Source organism: Pomacea canaliculata, linkage group LG2, assembly GCF_003073045.1.
Source record: "Pomacea canaliculata isolate SZHN2017 linkage group LG2, ASM307304v1, whole genome shotgun sequence".
In the NCBI taxonomy this organism is placed as follows: domain Eukaryota; kingdom Metazoa; phylum Mollusca; class Gastropoda; order Architaenioglossa; family Ampullariidae; genus Pomacea; species Pomacea canaliculata.
In genome coordinates, this window is record NC_037591.1 from 24,427,901 (window position 1) to 24,443,641 (window position 15,741).

Consider the following 15,741-nt stretch of genomic DNA (forward strand, 5'->3'; position numbering starts at 1 on the left):
ATGTGCAGCCACATGTTGTGCAAGAGCACTCTAACCGCAAGTTCTATATCATAACCTGTCGTAGACTACCAACAGCTATGGTCTGGTCTTCTGGCTCGAGTGACACAGAGCGGGCTAAGAGCGAGGGAACAGACCTGGCTAAGATGAAACCAGGTGTGTATGGTCCTTGCTCGATGGAGATGGTACCTTCAATTCTGCGGTTTGCACCATGAACACCTCGTTGGTTCTGTCAGTGGTCATCACATGTTTACATCTTATATCTGTCCTCACCCTCGAGACAGCAGTCCGGCCTATACGGACGATAAGAGACACTGAGTGGCACATGTAGTGGCCAGAGACTTGCATCATGATAAATACGGAAGCCTGAGACACCTCAGCATCGGTTCGCTGGCTCGCTAGCGATCCCTCGTAACCAAACATACGCCACGTCTAAATAATTATTTTAGGTAGAATTATGCCCGAGGCTGCGTAGATGACATTACTAGTATCCCAACAGTCTATGGTTCGCGGCATCTAAGAAATTCTAACGCAGAACGCTGTACTAAGATAGCAAGGTCTATGACTAATTTACTAATAAAAATGACTTGCACTAGCAAACAGAAATGAAACTTTAAAACAGGACAACATAATGTAACACTGTAGCATCCCTAGAGAAGCTATCAACTAGCGGTGAGGAGTGTTTTGAGAAATGTCCTAACTTGAATCCTATATGGTTCTGTTGATTCTTCTAGATTTTTCTACAATATGAGAACACAAAGAGGGAGCAGTGGACGATCTTACTAATGGGGCGTGTGTAGCATAGTTCAGTTAGTCTGAAATGCGTAAACCGCCAGAGCTATCTCTCTACACCTCTCAGAAGTAAGCGTTGCTGAATCCCCCTACAGGTGATGGTGGATAAAGATGGACGGCTCGGTGAGGTGTTCACTCTCTGACGCCAGGATATATGGACTGGCGTGTTTAGTACTGAGGTACTTTAGGACATATCTCTCACACGAATTGCTACTTCAATTGTTGTCTGTTCATTTCGCTTCTTCTTCCTTGTGTACTTTAAGTTTTTTGTATACAAATAAATTTAATCTACAATAACCACAATAAGTAGAAGTCATGGTTTTGAGTGATGGCGGCTTGATAGACTGATCAGAATCTCAAACGGGTGTGACACACACACGAGCACGCGTATTAGCGACAGCATCGTGAGCGAGGTACTTCGATGGAAGATGCTGCTCGTGTATGGCTGATACACGGGTCACTCGAACAGCAAGAATTTTACAGAAACCTCAGTATGATCAAACGTTCCTCCCTATGACAAAGGGTGTGGCCCGTCTTACCTGTCTACGTAGATTAGTAGACCTCTCCTCCGGACATTTCTGGTGACAGGGAAGTTAGTTCGAGTGAATTTATTTTTAGCACAAACTTTCTCTTTGCATACTTTAAAGTAAAAGAAGGATTTAACTTTTCTTTTCCCTATACCTGTGTAAGCCATGCTGCTAGCGCAGTGTCAGAGAACATAAAATTTGTCGACTACCCAAGGCAGCCACTCCCCTCTCTCCGCACCCTGGTTAAACACAACTGAATAAATGTGCAAACAAAATTTGCACACAGCAGCAGCTGATTTGAAATGCAATTTGTACACAACAACATACATAAAATATGTACACACTATTTGGTCTGGGAAAAGAACCACAACGCTGATTACGATTATAGTCAACCTTGTGTGACGAGGACTTTCAGACATACGTAAATTGTGATACAGACGATTACTTACAACATTTTCCTGCTTATGAACATAACATGCTGCAGAGTGTAAACAAACACAAACCAAGTATATTAATTAGTGTAACAGTTTTCTTTAGCATTTTTTAAAATGTCACTATTAATATAATATCTAGATGGTGATATAAAAAGCCAGTGTTCACGAAATTCTATTTCTCTATTTAGAGTTTCGAAAGCAAACTTTAAATAAAAAAATTTGTTTCAAGTAGTGCATATAGTATATAACTACATGGGCTTACTCCTGCTTTCACAAAATTGTGTCTGTTGGTAGGTTTGGAGTCATACTGAAGAGGATGAGCCATAGAAGAGTTTCATCAAGAAATGTCATTATTTTCAATATTCTTGAGGCCACATGGCATTCACTTTGTTCCACTGTTCATGGACTGGCAACACGGGCTAACAATGAACTAAACAAAAAAGGAGCGCGCGCACGCAAACACACCCACAAAGAAGTGGCACGCACATACGCTTGCATAATATGTCAGAAACAAAACTGAAAAATGTTTCACATTGGCAAATTTCTGCTCAAATAAAAGAAAACACTTCAGATTTGTTAAAGCAATAATTTTGCAAATAATTCCAATTTATGAATATTTGTGCATCTAGGACATACTAACGAATATAGTGTATACACTAGAAATACTTCTTTACAAGTAATGTTTTTGCAAAAAATAGTAAATTTGCACTTATTATTTTTAAGAAGCAGCAATTTAAAATTATTTTTCGCAGACGCAGCAGAAAAGGCTCTGTTGTTTTCTTTCAAAACAAACTCCATCCATGTGGAGCAGATGATGAGATTTCGTGAACACAGTTTGCAGTTTGTCCACGACAGTCCATAGCTCAGTGTCTGGACTTCTAGTCGCTTCATAACTTGCTTTAACTATGACAGATATCTTTTACTGTGTCCCTAACTTTTCCATCATTACTTGCTGACATTCGCTACAACACTTTCTCTGTACCTAATAGTCACATTTATGTATAACTTAAGATAGTTGCTTCAGGTACAAATAGATTTTAGGCAGAGTTGATAAAAGTCGAACAGGAAGACCTTGCATACTTCAGTCACCTCGTCATGCCTTTCATCGTAACCCAGCGAGGTGGTGTACACTGAACACTGATGATGTTGAGCGATGGAAGAAAATGATCTAAGATGCAATTGTGTTTGTATCTATGCATGATGACACTTCTTCAAAATTGTCGAGAATATGGATAATCGTCATTCCCTCATTTACTTGTATTTGTATGCAGAATTGGTGTTTCAGTCTGCTAGCATAGAGGAATATAATAAGTAGTGTAATTAAAGATGTTCAGCTGCTATACCTAACATCAACACAGACGGCATACAAAAAATATCTAATTTGTAAATTAAAAGCATTTCTGTGTTGGAAGTATAATGTGTAATTATAGTAACAATAATCATTCATATCTAGAATGAAACATTTCCAATGAAGCTCATCATTTGAAATCCTAGAAACTGCTGCTGACTATGATGGATTTCCTATGTTCTGTGGGTGTCGTTCTAATACACTGCCTCATACTTTGTCACATCATATAGAAAATGTCATCTGGAAATCTGTCCTAGTAGTCGACAGATACTCTGAGGACCCATCCATCACCACATCCAATCAGCAGTTGACCGTTAAGGTCAAGGTTCAGAGCTGTGGGCCGCACCATGTCACCACTGCCAGGAAGGAAGCAGACAAACTCGATGCCCCGGTCTGACACTCTTGTCACGTGCACACAGTCGTTCATCCAATCAGCGATCAGCAGCACGTCTTCGCCACAAAAGTTGACGTCTGATGGGAAGAAGTTCTTTTCCGTGTAGGTCGCTATGGGGTCGTCAGATTTGTTAGAATACAGACGTACAACACGGTAACGCCGGCTACCCTCTTTATTCTCGTTTGTTCTCATTGATTCATCATCTGAGTTCTTATTCTCATCTTCATCTACTACAGCAAAGAACGTCCCTTGCTCGTTTGAATCAAAGTTGTGTCCCCTGTGTAATTGTGGGCTCAATAAAAGAGTAAGTGTTTCTTTTTCATCTGTTTCTTCGTCTTTCATTGAACAGATACTAAACACACCCGTTTCAAAATGCTGACTTAACAAATGCATACTTTTATTCTTAGAACCAAGATGACAGAACGATGGCTCTTCCCATGGCAAAATGTCATCCTTACGTGTGACGCATGATATCCGCATTCCGTAGTCTGTCTCAGGTCCTCTTGAACCATCAGAGTTGACATTTACACCTTTCTCTTTGGTGTAGTCGCCTCCTGTTCCGCCATAAAACACATCGATACTTCCGTCCTCCCTCTGCCTCATAGCATGCACTTCCCGACATCCTCCATCGCCAAATCGACCTTCGCGAACGATGTCTACGGTTTTCTTGCTTGGAAAAATCTGTTTGACTGGTGACCCGATAAATGTCTTCATGTAGTGGTCCTCAATGTAGTTATAGAAGTCACCGTGGAGTACAGGGCGGTAAGTCGTGACAGGCAGTCCATCTTCTCGTTCTCTCAGCTGCTCTGAGCTTCCTTCTCCCCGTGTCATCTCTCTCTCCACCTGCAGGACCTCCGTGTCACATGTCGAACTCAGCGCGAGTTGAGCGCGGGATTGAAGTTTGAGAAGTGAGTTGAGCTCATCCTGTACTCGCTGTGTGTCAGCGGCCAGAACTTTCTCCAAATCATCGGAAGCTTTCTTGAGTTCCATAAGTGCTTGGTCGCGATATTTTGCTGCCATGGCCACAATGACGTCATACCGGACTTGAATCTGTCGGACGTTAAATAAAACATGGCTTGATTGCTAAACTGTTCGTACACTGCACGTACCATTAACAAAGTGTTTTTAAGACCTAAAATACTGAGTTTATTTATGACTTTAATTTTAAAATACTTTAACTTATTACTAATTTTTCTTTGTAATATTTTATTCTTCCAATATTTTAGATTTAATACAAAAGACAGACATTAAAACGTTTTTCCATACAAGGTCGGTATTGCTATTAGAAGGACCTACCTGTTCCGTTACTGCAGCTCGCTTTTCTAGGGCTCGCTTCTCACTTTGTTTACAAGATTCCAATTTGTTTTTTAGGCGAGTGATCGCATCTTTAAAGGATTTAATGTTTTTTTTTCAATCGTTTTCTTACAGCGAGAGACGGTTTCTGGCAAATCTTCAGTAACATGCCCATCGTGTTTAGAGAGTTTACATCTTATACAGATGGCTTGGTCACAGTGTGTACAGTAAAATATAACACACTCTTGGTGTGAACAGGACACATGGAGCGACTTCCCTCAATGCGCGCCCTCTCCAGAGCCTCCTCCGTGAAGTAGAAGTTGACTTGTAGATCACACACACCACCTGGCGGTACAGTAGCAGGAGCTCTACAGGTAGGACACGGGATGATGTCTCCATATCTATATTCCAGCTCCTCTAGACATGCTAGACAGAAACTGTGATGACAGGGCAGAAACCTCGGCGATATGTAAACTTCGGTACAAACTGCACAGGTCATGTCATCATGCAAAGCAGCCATGTTTGATGTGAATTTTTTTGGGGGGAGATGTTTCGATGTTCAGCAAGTTATAAACTTTTAGTTCATTCTCAAACCCCCTCTGAAATTAAAATAATAACAAAATGAGTAATGCAAATAAGCTAGACTTCCAACAGAGTAAATATACAAAAAAATGAAGTTACAGGAGAGTTAGTCTAATATTTTTTTCTGCAAGTTCATTGGTAATCATATAATTAGGCAAGCCAAGGTATACTTAGTATTATTATGTCATGTATAACAGTCTTATTTTGATTTGTTGTGCAATCAGTCAAGCTTATATAAGGAAATGATTTGGATAAACTACTCTCTGTATTTTGTATTATGTCTCTATGCTCCTCAATGAGGAGAACGAATGTCAATGTTAACGAACAATTATTAAACAGATAATTATCGTCTGACTAATTAATCACACGATAACTTGTGAGATGACGATGAGGAGGAGATGGAAAGGATAAATAAACATGGCATAATACACAGAGAACAGAAACAGGAGAGGAGGACACAGGTGTGAGAACAACAATGGCGGAGCAACTGGTGAAGCTCGTTACTGTAGCTAGTCCGTGAGAGAATGTCAGAAAGAAAACTCAAATGTTTTCTTTTTATTCTGCATATAATATCTCAGGAACTGAAAAATATTTGCAAGTGAACATAGAGAACTATCTGGTGACAGTTTTGCCTAAATTTAGACTAGGTGTGTCCAATATTGCAGTTCATTATTTTCGATACGGAAGACACATTGCACGTGACCTGCTGTGACCATTATGTAAAATAAATAAAGAAGATGAAGTCACTTTGTTCTCTGTTGCAAACCATTATAACATTTCAAAGTAAGATTCATGCGAAGAAAATGGTATATTAACCCAAACAATTTTAAAATGAGTCTGTTACTGGGTTCAACAAATCAAAACTTTATTAAGAATTTGGCATTATATCTTCTCTATGATTTTTAACTTAAAAAGTCTACAGTAGATGAGTAATATATGTGTCTAAATAACGTTTGAAGGCAATGTTTGCAATTTTAGCTTTCATGTCCATGAATTAATGTATTATTGCAATATCCCTCATGTTTGCTCCTCCTGCTAAAGGGGCAATGGCCCCTGAATAAACGATTCAAATGCTCAATAATAATAATATTTTTTTTATATAGAGGATGTCGCGACATAGCAAAAGTCTCAATGATCTTTACAAGAGTAAGGCTAAAAATAATGTGCAAAACATACATACGACCACAGTCGTATGAAAGCAAACAAACGACGAAATGATAAAAGCACAAAGGAAAGACTAAAATCTAACTATCTGTCATTGACGTTACTGGAAGGCTTGGATCGTTGGTCTGCCATTGTTACACCCATGCATGAAGTTGCTGTACACAGTCCGTGAAACACACCTTGTGCAACCCTACGAGTCAAAACCTGTGTAGATGACACGACAAGTTCTTCGTTCCGCATCGCTAAGCAAAGGGAATACCACAGACATTGTAGTTAGCTGTGATATGGCTACCTTCAATTTCTGCGTTTCACCATGAACACCTGTGGCAGTCAGTGTCATGTTTTACATCTTATATCTGTGCTTACCTGACATGATAAAATAGCCCATTTCGGGCGCCTCGAATCCCTGTGTACCAACACGCCACGTCTAAATAATTTTTTGTTAGTTTATACCTCTTGACATGCTTCCCACAGTCATGCGGACAAATACTAACAATATACTAGCAGTCTATGATTAAATTACTAAATGAAAAAAAAAATGACTTGCACTAGCAAAACAATATGAAACTTTAAACAGACACATAATGTAACACTCCATCGCCAGCTATATATCGTGAGGTCTGTTTTTGAGAACAATGTCCTACTTGAATTTTGTTCTGCTTGATTCTAGATTTTTCTACAATATGAACAAAAGGTAGCTGGCGATATTCTACGTTTGAATTCATACTGAAATGCTAAAGCCTCTCACCTCTGAAAGTAAGAACAAGTCATCAGCCCTTAACATGATTTTACTTCCTGTGTTTACGAGCAACAAGTTTCCAGTTAAAATTGCTACTTCGCTGCTTGTCTGTTCATTTTGCTTCTTCCTTTATACTGTTAGTTGTTTTTTGTCACTTTCTTAACAATTAAATTTAATCTTACATACCACTTCGTCGTTTCTACACGTCACTCGAACAGCAAGAATTTTACAGAAACCTCCAGTGATCCAACGTTCCTCCCTATGACAAAGGTTGTGGCCCGTCCTACCTGTCTACACAGATTAGTAGACCTCTCCTCCGGACATTTCTGATGACAGGGAAGTTATTTCGAGCGAAGTTATTTTTAGAATGTTCTCACGTTGCATACTTTAAAGTAAAAGAAGAACTTAATTTTTCTTATCCCATTACCTGTGTAAGCCATGCTGCTCGAGCAGTATCCGAGAACATAAAATTTGTCGACTACCCAAGGCAGCCGCTCTCCCCTCTCCACTACCCCTTCCCCACGCGCGCGCGCGCACATACACACACGCATTTAACACAACATATTTTGGCAGTACCAAAGTTTTGGGGGGTTAAGACATGGAGCGGTTTATTCGAAGATAATAATTAAAAACTTATTCATAAGACACAACAGCGCATACAATCTCTCCTGTTCCCAACAGGGCCGACACCGGGCACTAAAGGTGAGGGTGTATAACGGGGTGGATGACTAGGACAAGTCTTCCTCAGCTTTAACCTGCGGGCTCGGTTGGCTGCACATAGGACAACCGTTATGTCTGTCACCGGTACTGGGGGATGTTCATGTCTCTGCAACACTGGTTGTAAGCGTTTCAGTGAGAAGTGTAAGTACGTATTGTGTTGTCGGCTGACACTTTGATGGCCACCTCCTTTTCCAGCTTCACTGCCGACTGTGCACAAACAGACAGGTCGTCTCTGAGCACAAAATATTACTACCAGTCGCCTTCACAAAACATGCCACAGGCTGTACTACGAGTATCTACATACAAATGGATGTCACTGCAGGTCTTGTAATACACAATGCCCTTAAAAGTATAAAGAAATGATAGTCCATCAGAATATATATTTTTTAAATCTAAGCCTAATTTAATGTTGTGTCTATCTTGTTTCACACGCAAAATACTGTCAAGAAAACAAAGTTAAAAGTGTTCCCCTCACACGACTTGACAAGCATAGTTTAAGATGTCCGCCTGACTTTGCAGCTGTAATCTGGATGCACATGCTCTCCGCCTGAACATCAGAATTTTTTTATATAAATTGCACAGCTTTCGTTCGCCCAAAGGTAGAATACACTGCCACGTGTCATATCTATACCTAAATAAAGTTTTTAAAAAAACCGAAAACCAACAATGTTCTCTTGAGTACACTAGCAACCAGAACATAGAACATCCTACTGGTGTGGATGAAAAAAAACCCCAAACAAACAAAAAAGCAAACAAACAAGAACTGCTTAAACACAATTGAAAAAATGTACAAACAAAATTTGCACACAGCAGCAGCTGATTTGAAATGCAATTTGTACACAACAGCATATATAAAATATGTACACACTATTTCGTTTGGGAAAAGAACCACAATGATGATTACGATTATAGTAAACCTTGTGTGACGAGGACTTTTAGACATGCGTAAATTATTAAATAGTCGAATACTTACAACAATTTCTTGTTTATCGAAGATAACATGCTGCAGAGTGTAAACAAACACAAACCAAGTCTATTAGTTAATGTAACAATTTTCTTTCACATTTTTTAAAATTTCACTATGAACATAAGTTCAGTTAGTTGCTGATATAGAACTCAGTATTCACAAAATGTTATTTCTTTATTTAGATTTTTGAACACGAACTTTAAATAAAAAAATCTGTTTCAAGTAATGCTTAAAGTTCTTGACTACATGGACTTATTCCTGTTTTTACAAAATTGTGTCTGTTGGAACGTTTGGAGTCATACTGAAGAGAATGAGCCAACAAAGAGTTTCATCAAGAAATGTCATTATTTTCAGCATTCTTGAAACCACGTGGCATTCACTTTGTTCCACTGTTCATGGACTGGCAACACGTGCTTCAATGAACGACATAAAAAAAGGAGCGCGAGCGCGCACGCAAACACACACACAAAGAAGTGGCACGTGCACACGTTAGCATAATATGTCAGAAACAAAACTTACAAATGTGTCTCCCTTTGGCAAATTTGTTCTCAAATAAAAGAAAACACTTCAGATCTGTTATAGCCACAATTTTGCAAGTAATTCCAAGTGATGATGTTGAGCGAAGGAAGAAAATGATCTCCAGTGCAATTGTGTTTGTACCTATGCATGATGACACTTTTTAAAAATTGTCGAGAATATGGATAATCTTCATTCTCTCCTTTACTTCAAATTACAGAGATTTTAATGCAGAATTGGTGGTTCAGTCTGTAGCATAGAGGAATATATATAATAAGTAGTGTAATTAAAGATGTTCAGCTGTCTATATCTAACATCAACACAGACGGCATACAAAAACTAAGTTGTAAATTGAAAGCATTTCTGTGTTGGAAGTATAATGTGTAATTATAGTAACAATAATCATCAAGTAATACACTCAAACGTAGATTCATATCTAGAATGAAATATTTCCAATTGAGGTCATCATTTGGAATGCTAGAAACTGCTGCAAGCTATTTCCTATGTTCTGTATACTCCCTTATACTATAGAAAATGTCATCTGGAAATCTGTCCTAGTAGTCGACAGGTACTCTAAGGACCCAGCCATCCCCACATCCAATTAGCAGCTGACCGTTAAGGTCAAGGTTCAGAGCTGTGGGCCGCACCATGTCACCACTGCCAGGAAGGAAGCAGACAAACTCGATGCCACGGTCTGATACTCTTGTCACGTGCACACAGTCGTTCATCCAATCAGCGATCAGCAGCACATCTTTGCCATAGAAGCAGACGTCTGATGGGAAGAAGTTCTTTTGCGTGAAGGTCGCTATGGGGTCGTTGGATTTCTTGGAATAGAGACGTACTACACGGGATGCCCGGCTACCCGCTTCACTCTTATTTATCTTTACTAGTTCATCATTTGTGTTCTCACCTTCATCTTCATCTACTAAAGCAAAAAACGTTCCTTGCTCGTTTGAATCAAAGTTATGTACCCTGTGTATCTTTGGGGTCAATAATACAGAGATCCTTTCCTTGTAATCTCTTTTTTTCCAATTGATTGAAACTATATGAAGTACACCTGATTCAAAGTCCTGAACTAAAGAATGCAGACATTTGTTCTTAGAAGGAAGAGCACAAAATGAGAACTCATTCCATCGGAAAATTCTATTCCCACGTGAAATGTATGATATCCGCGTACCGTAGTCTGTCTCAGGTCCTCTACGACCATTAGAGTTAAAACACACGCCTTTCTCTTTAGAGTAGTCGCCTCCTGCTCCCCCATAAAACACATCGATACGTCCGTCCTTTCGCTGCCCCAAAGCATGCACTTCCCGACATCCTCTATCGCCACATCGACCCACTCTAACAATTTCTACGGCTTTCTTAGTTGGAAAACTCAATTGGACTGGTGACCCGATAAATGTTTTCATGTAGTGGTCCTCAATGTAGTTATAGAAGTCACCATAGAGTACAGGGCGGTAAGTGTGGACAGGTAGTTCAGCTTCTCGTTCTCTCAGTCGCTCGGCGCTTAATTCTCCCGGTGTCATCTCTCTCTCCACCTGCAGGACCTCCGTGCCACAGGCCGAACTCAGCGCGTGTTGAGCGCGGGATTGAAGCTGCAGAAGTGAGTTGAGCTCATCCTGTACTCGCTGAGTGTCAGCGGCCAAATATTTCTGCAAAGTATCGGAAGCTTGCTTGAGTTCTTGCAGCGCTTTGTCACGATATTCTCTTGCCATGGCCACAATGACTTTATACCGGTCTTGAATCTGTTGAAAGTTAAAACCATGGCTTTATTGTCAAACTATTGATACACTGCACGTCGCACGATTAAATGCTTTGTAAGTCCTAAAACACTGGTTCTATTTATAGCTGTCATGTGATGACTTTAAAAGGTAAGTAATAAGCGCCCCAGTTTGGTCTAGGGTGGCTAGTTGACAAGTCTGAGTCCCATTATGCTAGAAGAGCGGGTGTATGTGCGGGTGTAGAGGTGTGTATGGGATAGAAGTGCAGAGGTTGTACGCCAAGGAGGACCAACTGACCGGCAGAGGCGTCTATCTCATATAGTGAGATAGGGACACCTCCGGGGTCTCTCACACCTGTCTGCCAGGACCTAGTAGGTTGACACGGGGAGAGAGGATTGGTCACCTGTTCACCACGTCACTTAAGGCGGGGCAGAGAAACAGTCAGTCGTTTCTTTACCGGTACTTGTCATTGTGGAGCACATGGATAGACGCGGCAGCGGACAGGACCCGCCACTCTTGCCTATGATTGGTGACAGTCAGCAGGTCCTGTACAGGACGACCAGTCCAGTTGTTGATGTTCGTCAGTCAGTTCCTTCTCTAGCCATCGCGGCGTCGACTACCCTCCAAGGTCCTTGACACGGACACTCCGTGCCTCCGTGTTTTTCATAATAGTTTAACTCTTTTGCGACTTTTTGTGTTCAATGACTGAGGTCTTGTACTGATCTGTCTTAGTGTGAGTCTTTAGAAGTTGGTAGGCCTTCTTGCTGTCACCTCGAGCCATTACATCCTCTATGTCCCGGCATTGTCTCTCAATCCAGTTCTCCCAAACTGTCTTCATTCCTTTCTTGATGGCACAGTTTACTTCTTTGTATTTGGTTACTGCTTCAAGTTTGCTTTTCATTTCTCTCTCTAAGACCCTCCTTTCCGCACAGAGGGCTAGGATGTCATTTGTGACCCATTGCTGTTTCGTCTTTCTTTGTCGCCCTTGAACCTCTTGGGCTGTTGACAGTAGCACCTCTTTGATGTTTCCAGAGAGGGTGTTTACATCACATTCCATAAGGTTCAGTGCGAAAAATTTTCCTCCAGCTGTGGCCATGAAGATTTCTGCAACGCTTGCTTCTTGCAGTCTCTGCAAATCAAAGTGCATTTCGGGTTTTTTTTTTATAGTAACCTCGTTTCAACTTCAGCTTCAGGTTCGTTAGAACAAGGTCATGGTCGCTACGTGTACTAGCGCCTGGGTACATCCTTGTCTTTGCATGTTGATGCTGGATTTGGAGCGTCTCAGCAGCAGGATATAGTCGATTTGGTTATAGATCAATCGGTCTGGTAAGTACCTTGTAGACATTCTTGATTTCTTGTGGGGAGATTGAGACTGAGTCTGAAGATAAGAGTTTGAGCCTTGGGAGCAAGGACGCTGGGCTAGAGAACCTTGACTCAAAAGCGAGGCTCAATGACGAGGATTTATCCCGACTGCTGCTGAAAATCAAAAGGGTTACGCGACCAGGACTTAAACTAACTGTGAAAGGTTGACGATGGACACCAAGACCACCAGTAGTCGTCGTTATCCAATGAGGAGAACGTCTGCTGGGTTAGCCGGCACTCCGAAGAACCAGAGAGCTTCGCTTGAAGGTGGTGTTTGTTCGGCGGTTGTAGGTGGCAGTGCAGTCGTCTGAGACACTACTGTGTATGTCCCTGGACCAGGACAGTGCTCAAATCTGTGTCGCCAGGTGTCAGGGACATGGGTTATCACCCCTGATTGTTTCAATAAGGTTGGGTTATCGTACTTGGCTGTATGATAGGAATGAATGATAGTGAGCACGACTTATTGAACAACGTATGACTGAACGAAAAATTCATTAAAACAGTTGTAGTTGTTGAGAACTGTTTTGCCATTCCCAAACAAATCAACGAGGCAGAAAGACGTGGTGAAAATTTTCTGTGTGAAAGAGATTGGAAATGTGAGTGTATCCTTGCCTAGATAAGGTATTGGATATGTATTATGCTCCATCATCATCATCATCATCATCATCTTCATCATCTTCATCATCATCATCATCATCATTGAAATGGTCGGTGAAAAAATGGGTTGCAATCGTAACATTTGATCTGTTGTAACAGAGTCTACATGCGTTCGAAATGTATATTCACTAAGTCGCCAGGATTTCAGGAATCACTTGGGGGTAAGGAAGACAGCAACAGAGAGGATCATAGAAGTCGTAACGTCCTCTTCGTTAATTTGAAGCGTTTACATAGAAAACATCAGCTGTCAACGACTAAAGGAGTCGTAGCTTCACCTCATCAGTCTAAAGTGTCTGCTTGGCCAGCACCAGCAATCGTGTGGATAGCATTGGCGGAAAAACAAGGGAAAGAATTCAAGGGGATGTACAGGTAGTCCTCGACTTACGACGGGGATCCGTTCTTAACGCGGCCGCTTAAACCGAATTTCGACGTAAGTCGGATCATACGTTCATGCAGTACTGTACCATAATAACAGTACAGTACTGCAAACACTTAGCCTATCCAAACACCTATATTAACACAGTACCCTACATAATTATCAATAAACATAAGTACAGTAAAATATTGTGCAGTACAGTACGCTTTGTTATCACTGTCGCTGTCATAGGAGCAGATCCAGTCACGTGTTCAAGGATCTTCATCCTTGATAATAGTAGCGACAGTCGAGCGACTAAGTCCTAATGACCTGCCAATTTCTGTTGCTGTTTCCCCTTCTCAGATTGCCTTATGATATCCACTTTCACCTCCATGGTGATGGCCTTCCTTTTCTTTGATGCACTGACCTCGTAAGTCGGAATGAGCGTCGTAACCACGAAACGACGTAACTCGAGACCGTCGTAACCCGAGGACTACCTGTATATGCGTGTGTGTGAGTGTGTGGTCGGACATGGAGTTCGCTTCAACGTAAGTGAGATCTGTTGCTATTCTAACTGTTCTAGAGGAGTCATTTTGTTGTATGTATTTTCATGTTTTTTCAGCTATTAAATAAATCTTTATTATTGTACATTAAACCACACCTCGTTGAGTCTTGTGTTCGGGGAAAGCCAGAAGGTGGGGGCTCGTGAACCGCGTAATAAAAACTGATCGACGTGTGAGTATTGTATGTACGGTACTGATGTTGACGTCGGTAGCAGGAGTACAGCCCGAACTATCTCCCTTGTGCCCGGTTTCCCTGAATCAGTATTCATGTTTGGCCTAAAACTTGAGACTACTAAACAACTTTAATTTTAAAATACTTTAAGTATATAACATATTACAAATTTCTCTCTATTTCATATATTTCTGATTTAAGACAAAAGACAGACATTCATACGTTTTACCTTACATTTTTAACATTGCTGTTTGACATATCGACGACCTACCTGTTCCGCTACTGCAGCTCGCTTTTCTAGGGCTCGCATCTCGCTTTGTTTACAAGATTCCAATTTGTTTTTTAAGCGAGTGATGGGGTCCTTAAAAGATTTAATATTTTTTTCAATCGTTTTCTTACAGCAAGAAACGGTTTCTGTAAAATCTTCGGTCAGGTGCCCATAGTGTTTAGTGAGTTTACATCTTATACAGATGCTTGGTCACACTGTGTACAATGAAATACGATACATTCTTCAGGGTGTACAGGACACATGGAGCGACTTCCCTCATTGCGTGCCCTCTCCAGAGCTTTCTTAGTGAAGTAGAAGTTGACTTGTAGATCACACACACCACCTGGCGGTACAGTAGCAGGAGCTCTACAGGTAGGACACGGGATGATGTCTCCATGATGTTTTCTTGCTAGCTCCTCTAGACACGGTAGACAGAAAGTGTGATAACAGGGCAGAAACCTCGGTGATGTGTAAACTTCTGTGCACACTGCACACGTCATGTTATTCTTAGTAGCAGCCATGTTTGATGAGGAATTTTTGTAGGTTCCAATGTTAAGCAAGTTATAAACTCCTAGTTCATTTTGAAAACCATCCCTGAAATAAAATCATTTCAATATGAGGGATGAAAAGAAGGTAGACTTGAGATTGAATAAATAGACAAAAGAAATGAAGTAAAAGTAGAGAGTTAAAGTAATTGGATTTTTCTTTAAGCGTTTGTTTGTTTGTTATACTTACCATTAATATTATTATTTTATACTGTTCTTGTGTAGCAGTCGTATTAAAACTACTTTGTTATAAAACAATTCGTTTTAAATGAGGAAATGGTTTGTTTTATTTTAATGTCTCCATATTCCTAAATATGAGCAAACAAATCAAAATAATGTCAGTACTACACAAACAACTATCAAACAGACAATAATTGTATGACTACACGATTACCTTTGAAATGATAATCTTAATGATGATAAGGAAGAGGAAAAGAGGACAACAGGATAAAAACGCATTTATTAATACAATATCGCATAGAACCACGGATGTTTATAGGTGGATTGCTGTGTGTCTGCCAAGACCAACGCTTAGCCTCTTGCAAAGTTCTCCGCTGCTAGTCTCGGCGAGCCTAAACAATAAATAAACCGGAAGGTTTGTACACTCCTGCCTCGTTTTAGTAGT

The 15,741-nt window shown here is 40.6% G+C and overlaps 2 protein-coding genes across 5 annotated transcripts in view; both read right to left on the reverse strand.

The window, feature by feature from the left end:
• Positions 1-1,255: 1,255 nt before the first annotated feature.
• On the reverse strand, positions 1,256-7,640 carry LOC112557839. 3 transcript variants are annotated; one of them, XM_025227915.1, is made up of 4 exons: positions 7,457-7,640; positions 6,711-6,852; positions 4,789-5,384; positions 1,256-4,542 (listed from the first exon to the last, which is right to left on the reverse strand). In XM_025227915.1, exon 4 carries the CDS (start codon positions 4,510-4,512, stop codon positions 3,352-3,354), a length of 1,161 nt encoding a protein of 386 aa, XP_025083700.1. In that variant the 5' UTR covers positions 4,513-4,542; positions 4,789-5,384; positions 6,711-6,852; positions 7,457-7,640; the 3' UTR covers positions 1,256-3,351. The 3 variants fall into 3 exon arrangements, with proteins under 3 accessions (XP_025083700.1, XP_025083699.1, XP_025083698.1); XM_025227914.1 differs by lacking the exon at positions 6,711-6,852; XM_025227913.1 differs by lacking the exon at positions 6,711-6,852 and having other exon boundaries at positions 7,280-7,640.
• A 2,341-nt stretch (positions 7,641-9,981) lies between these two features.
• Positions 9,982-15,741, reverse strand: part of LOC112556184 — a 34,224-nt gene continuing 28,464 nt past the window's right edge. For both annotated transcript variants that reach the window (XM_025224953.1, XM_025224952.1), the window contains 2 exons: positions 14,575-15,165; positions 9,982-11,218 (listed from right to left, as the gene is read on the reverse strand). In XM_025224953.1, the coding sequence (XP_025080738.1) occupies positions 10,028-11,218; positions 14,575-14,613 (1,230 nt within the window). In that variant the 5' untranslated portion in view covers positions 14,614-15,165 and the 3' untranslated portion in view covers positions 9,982-10,027. The remainder of the gene's footprint in view (positions 11,219-14,574; positions 15,166-15,741) is intronic.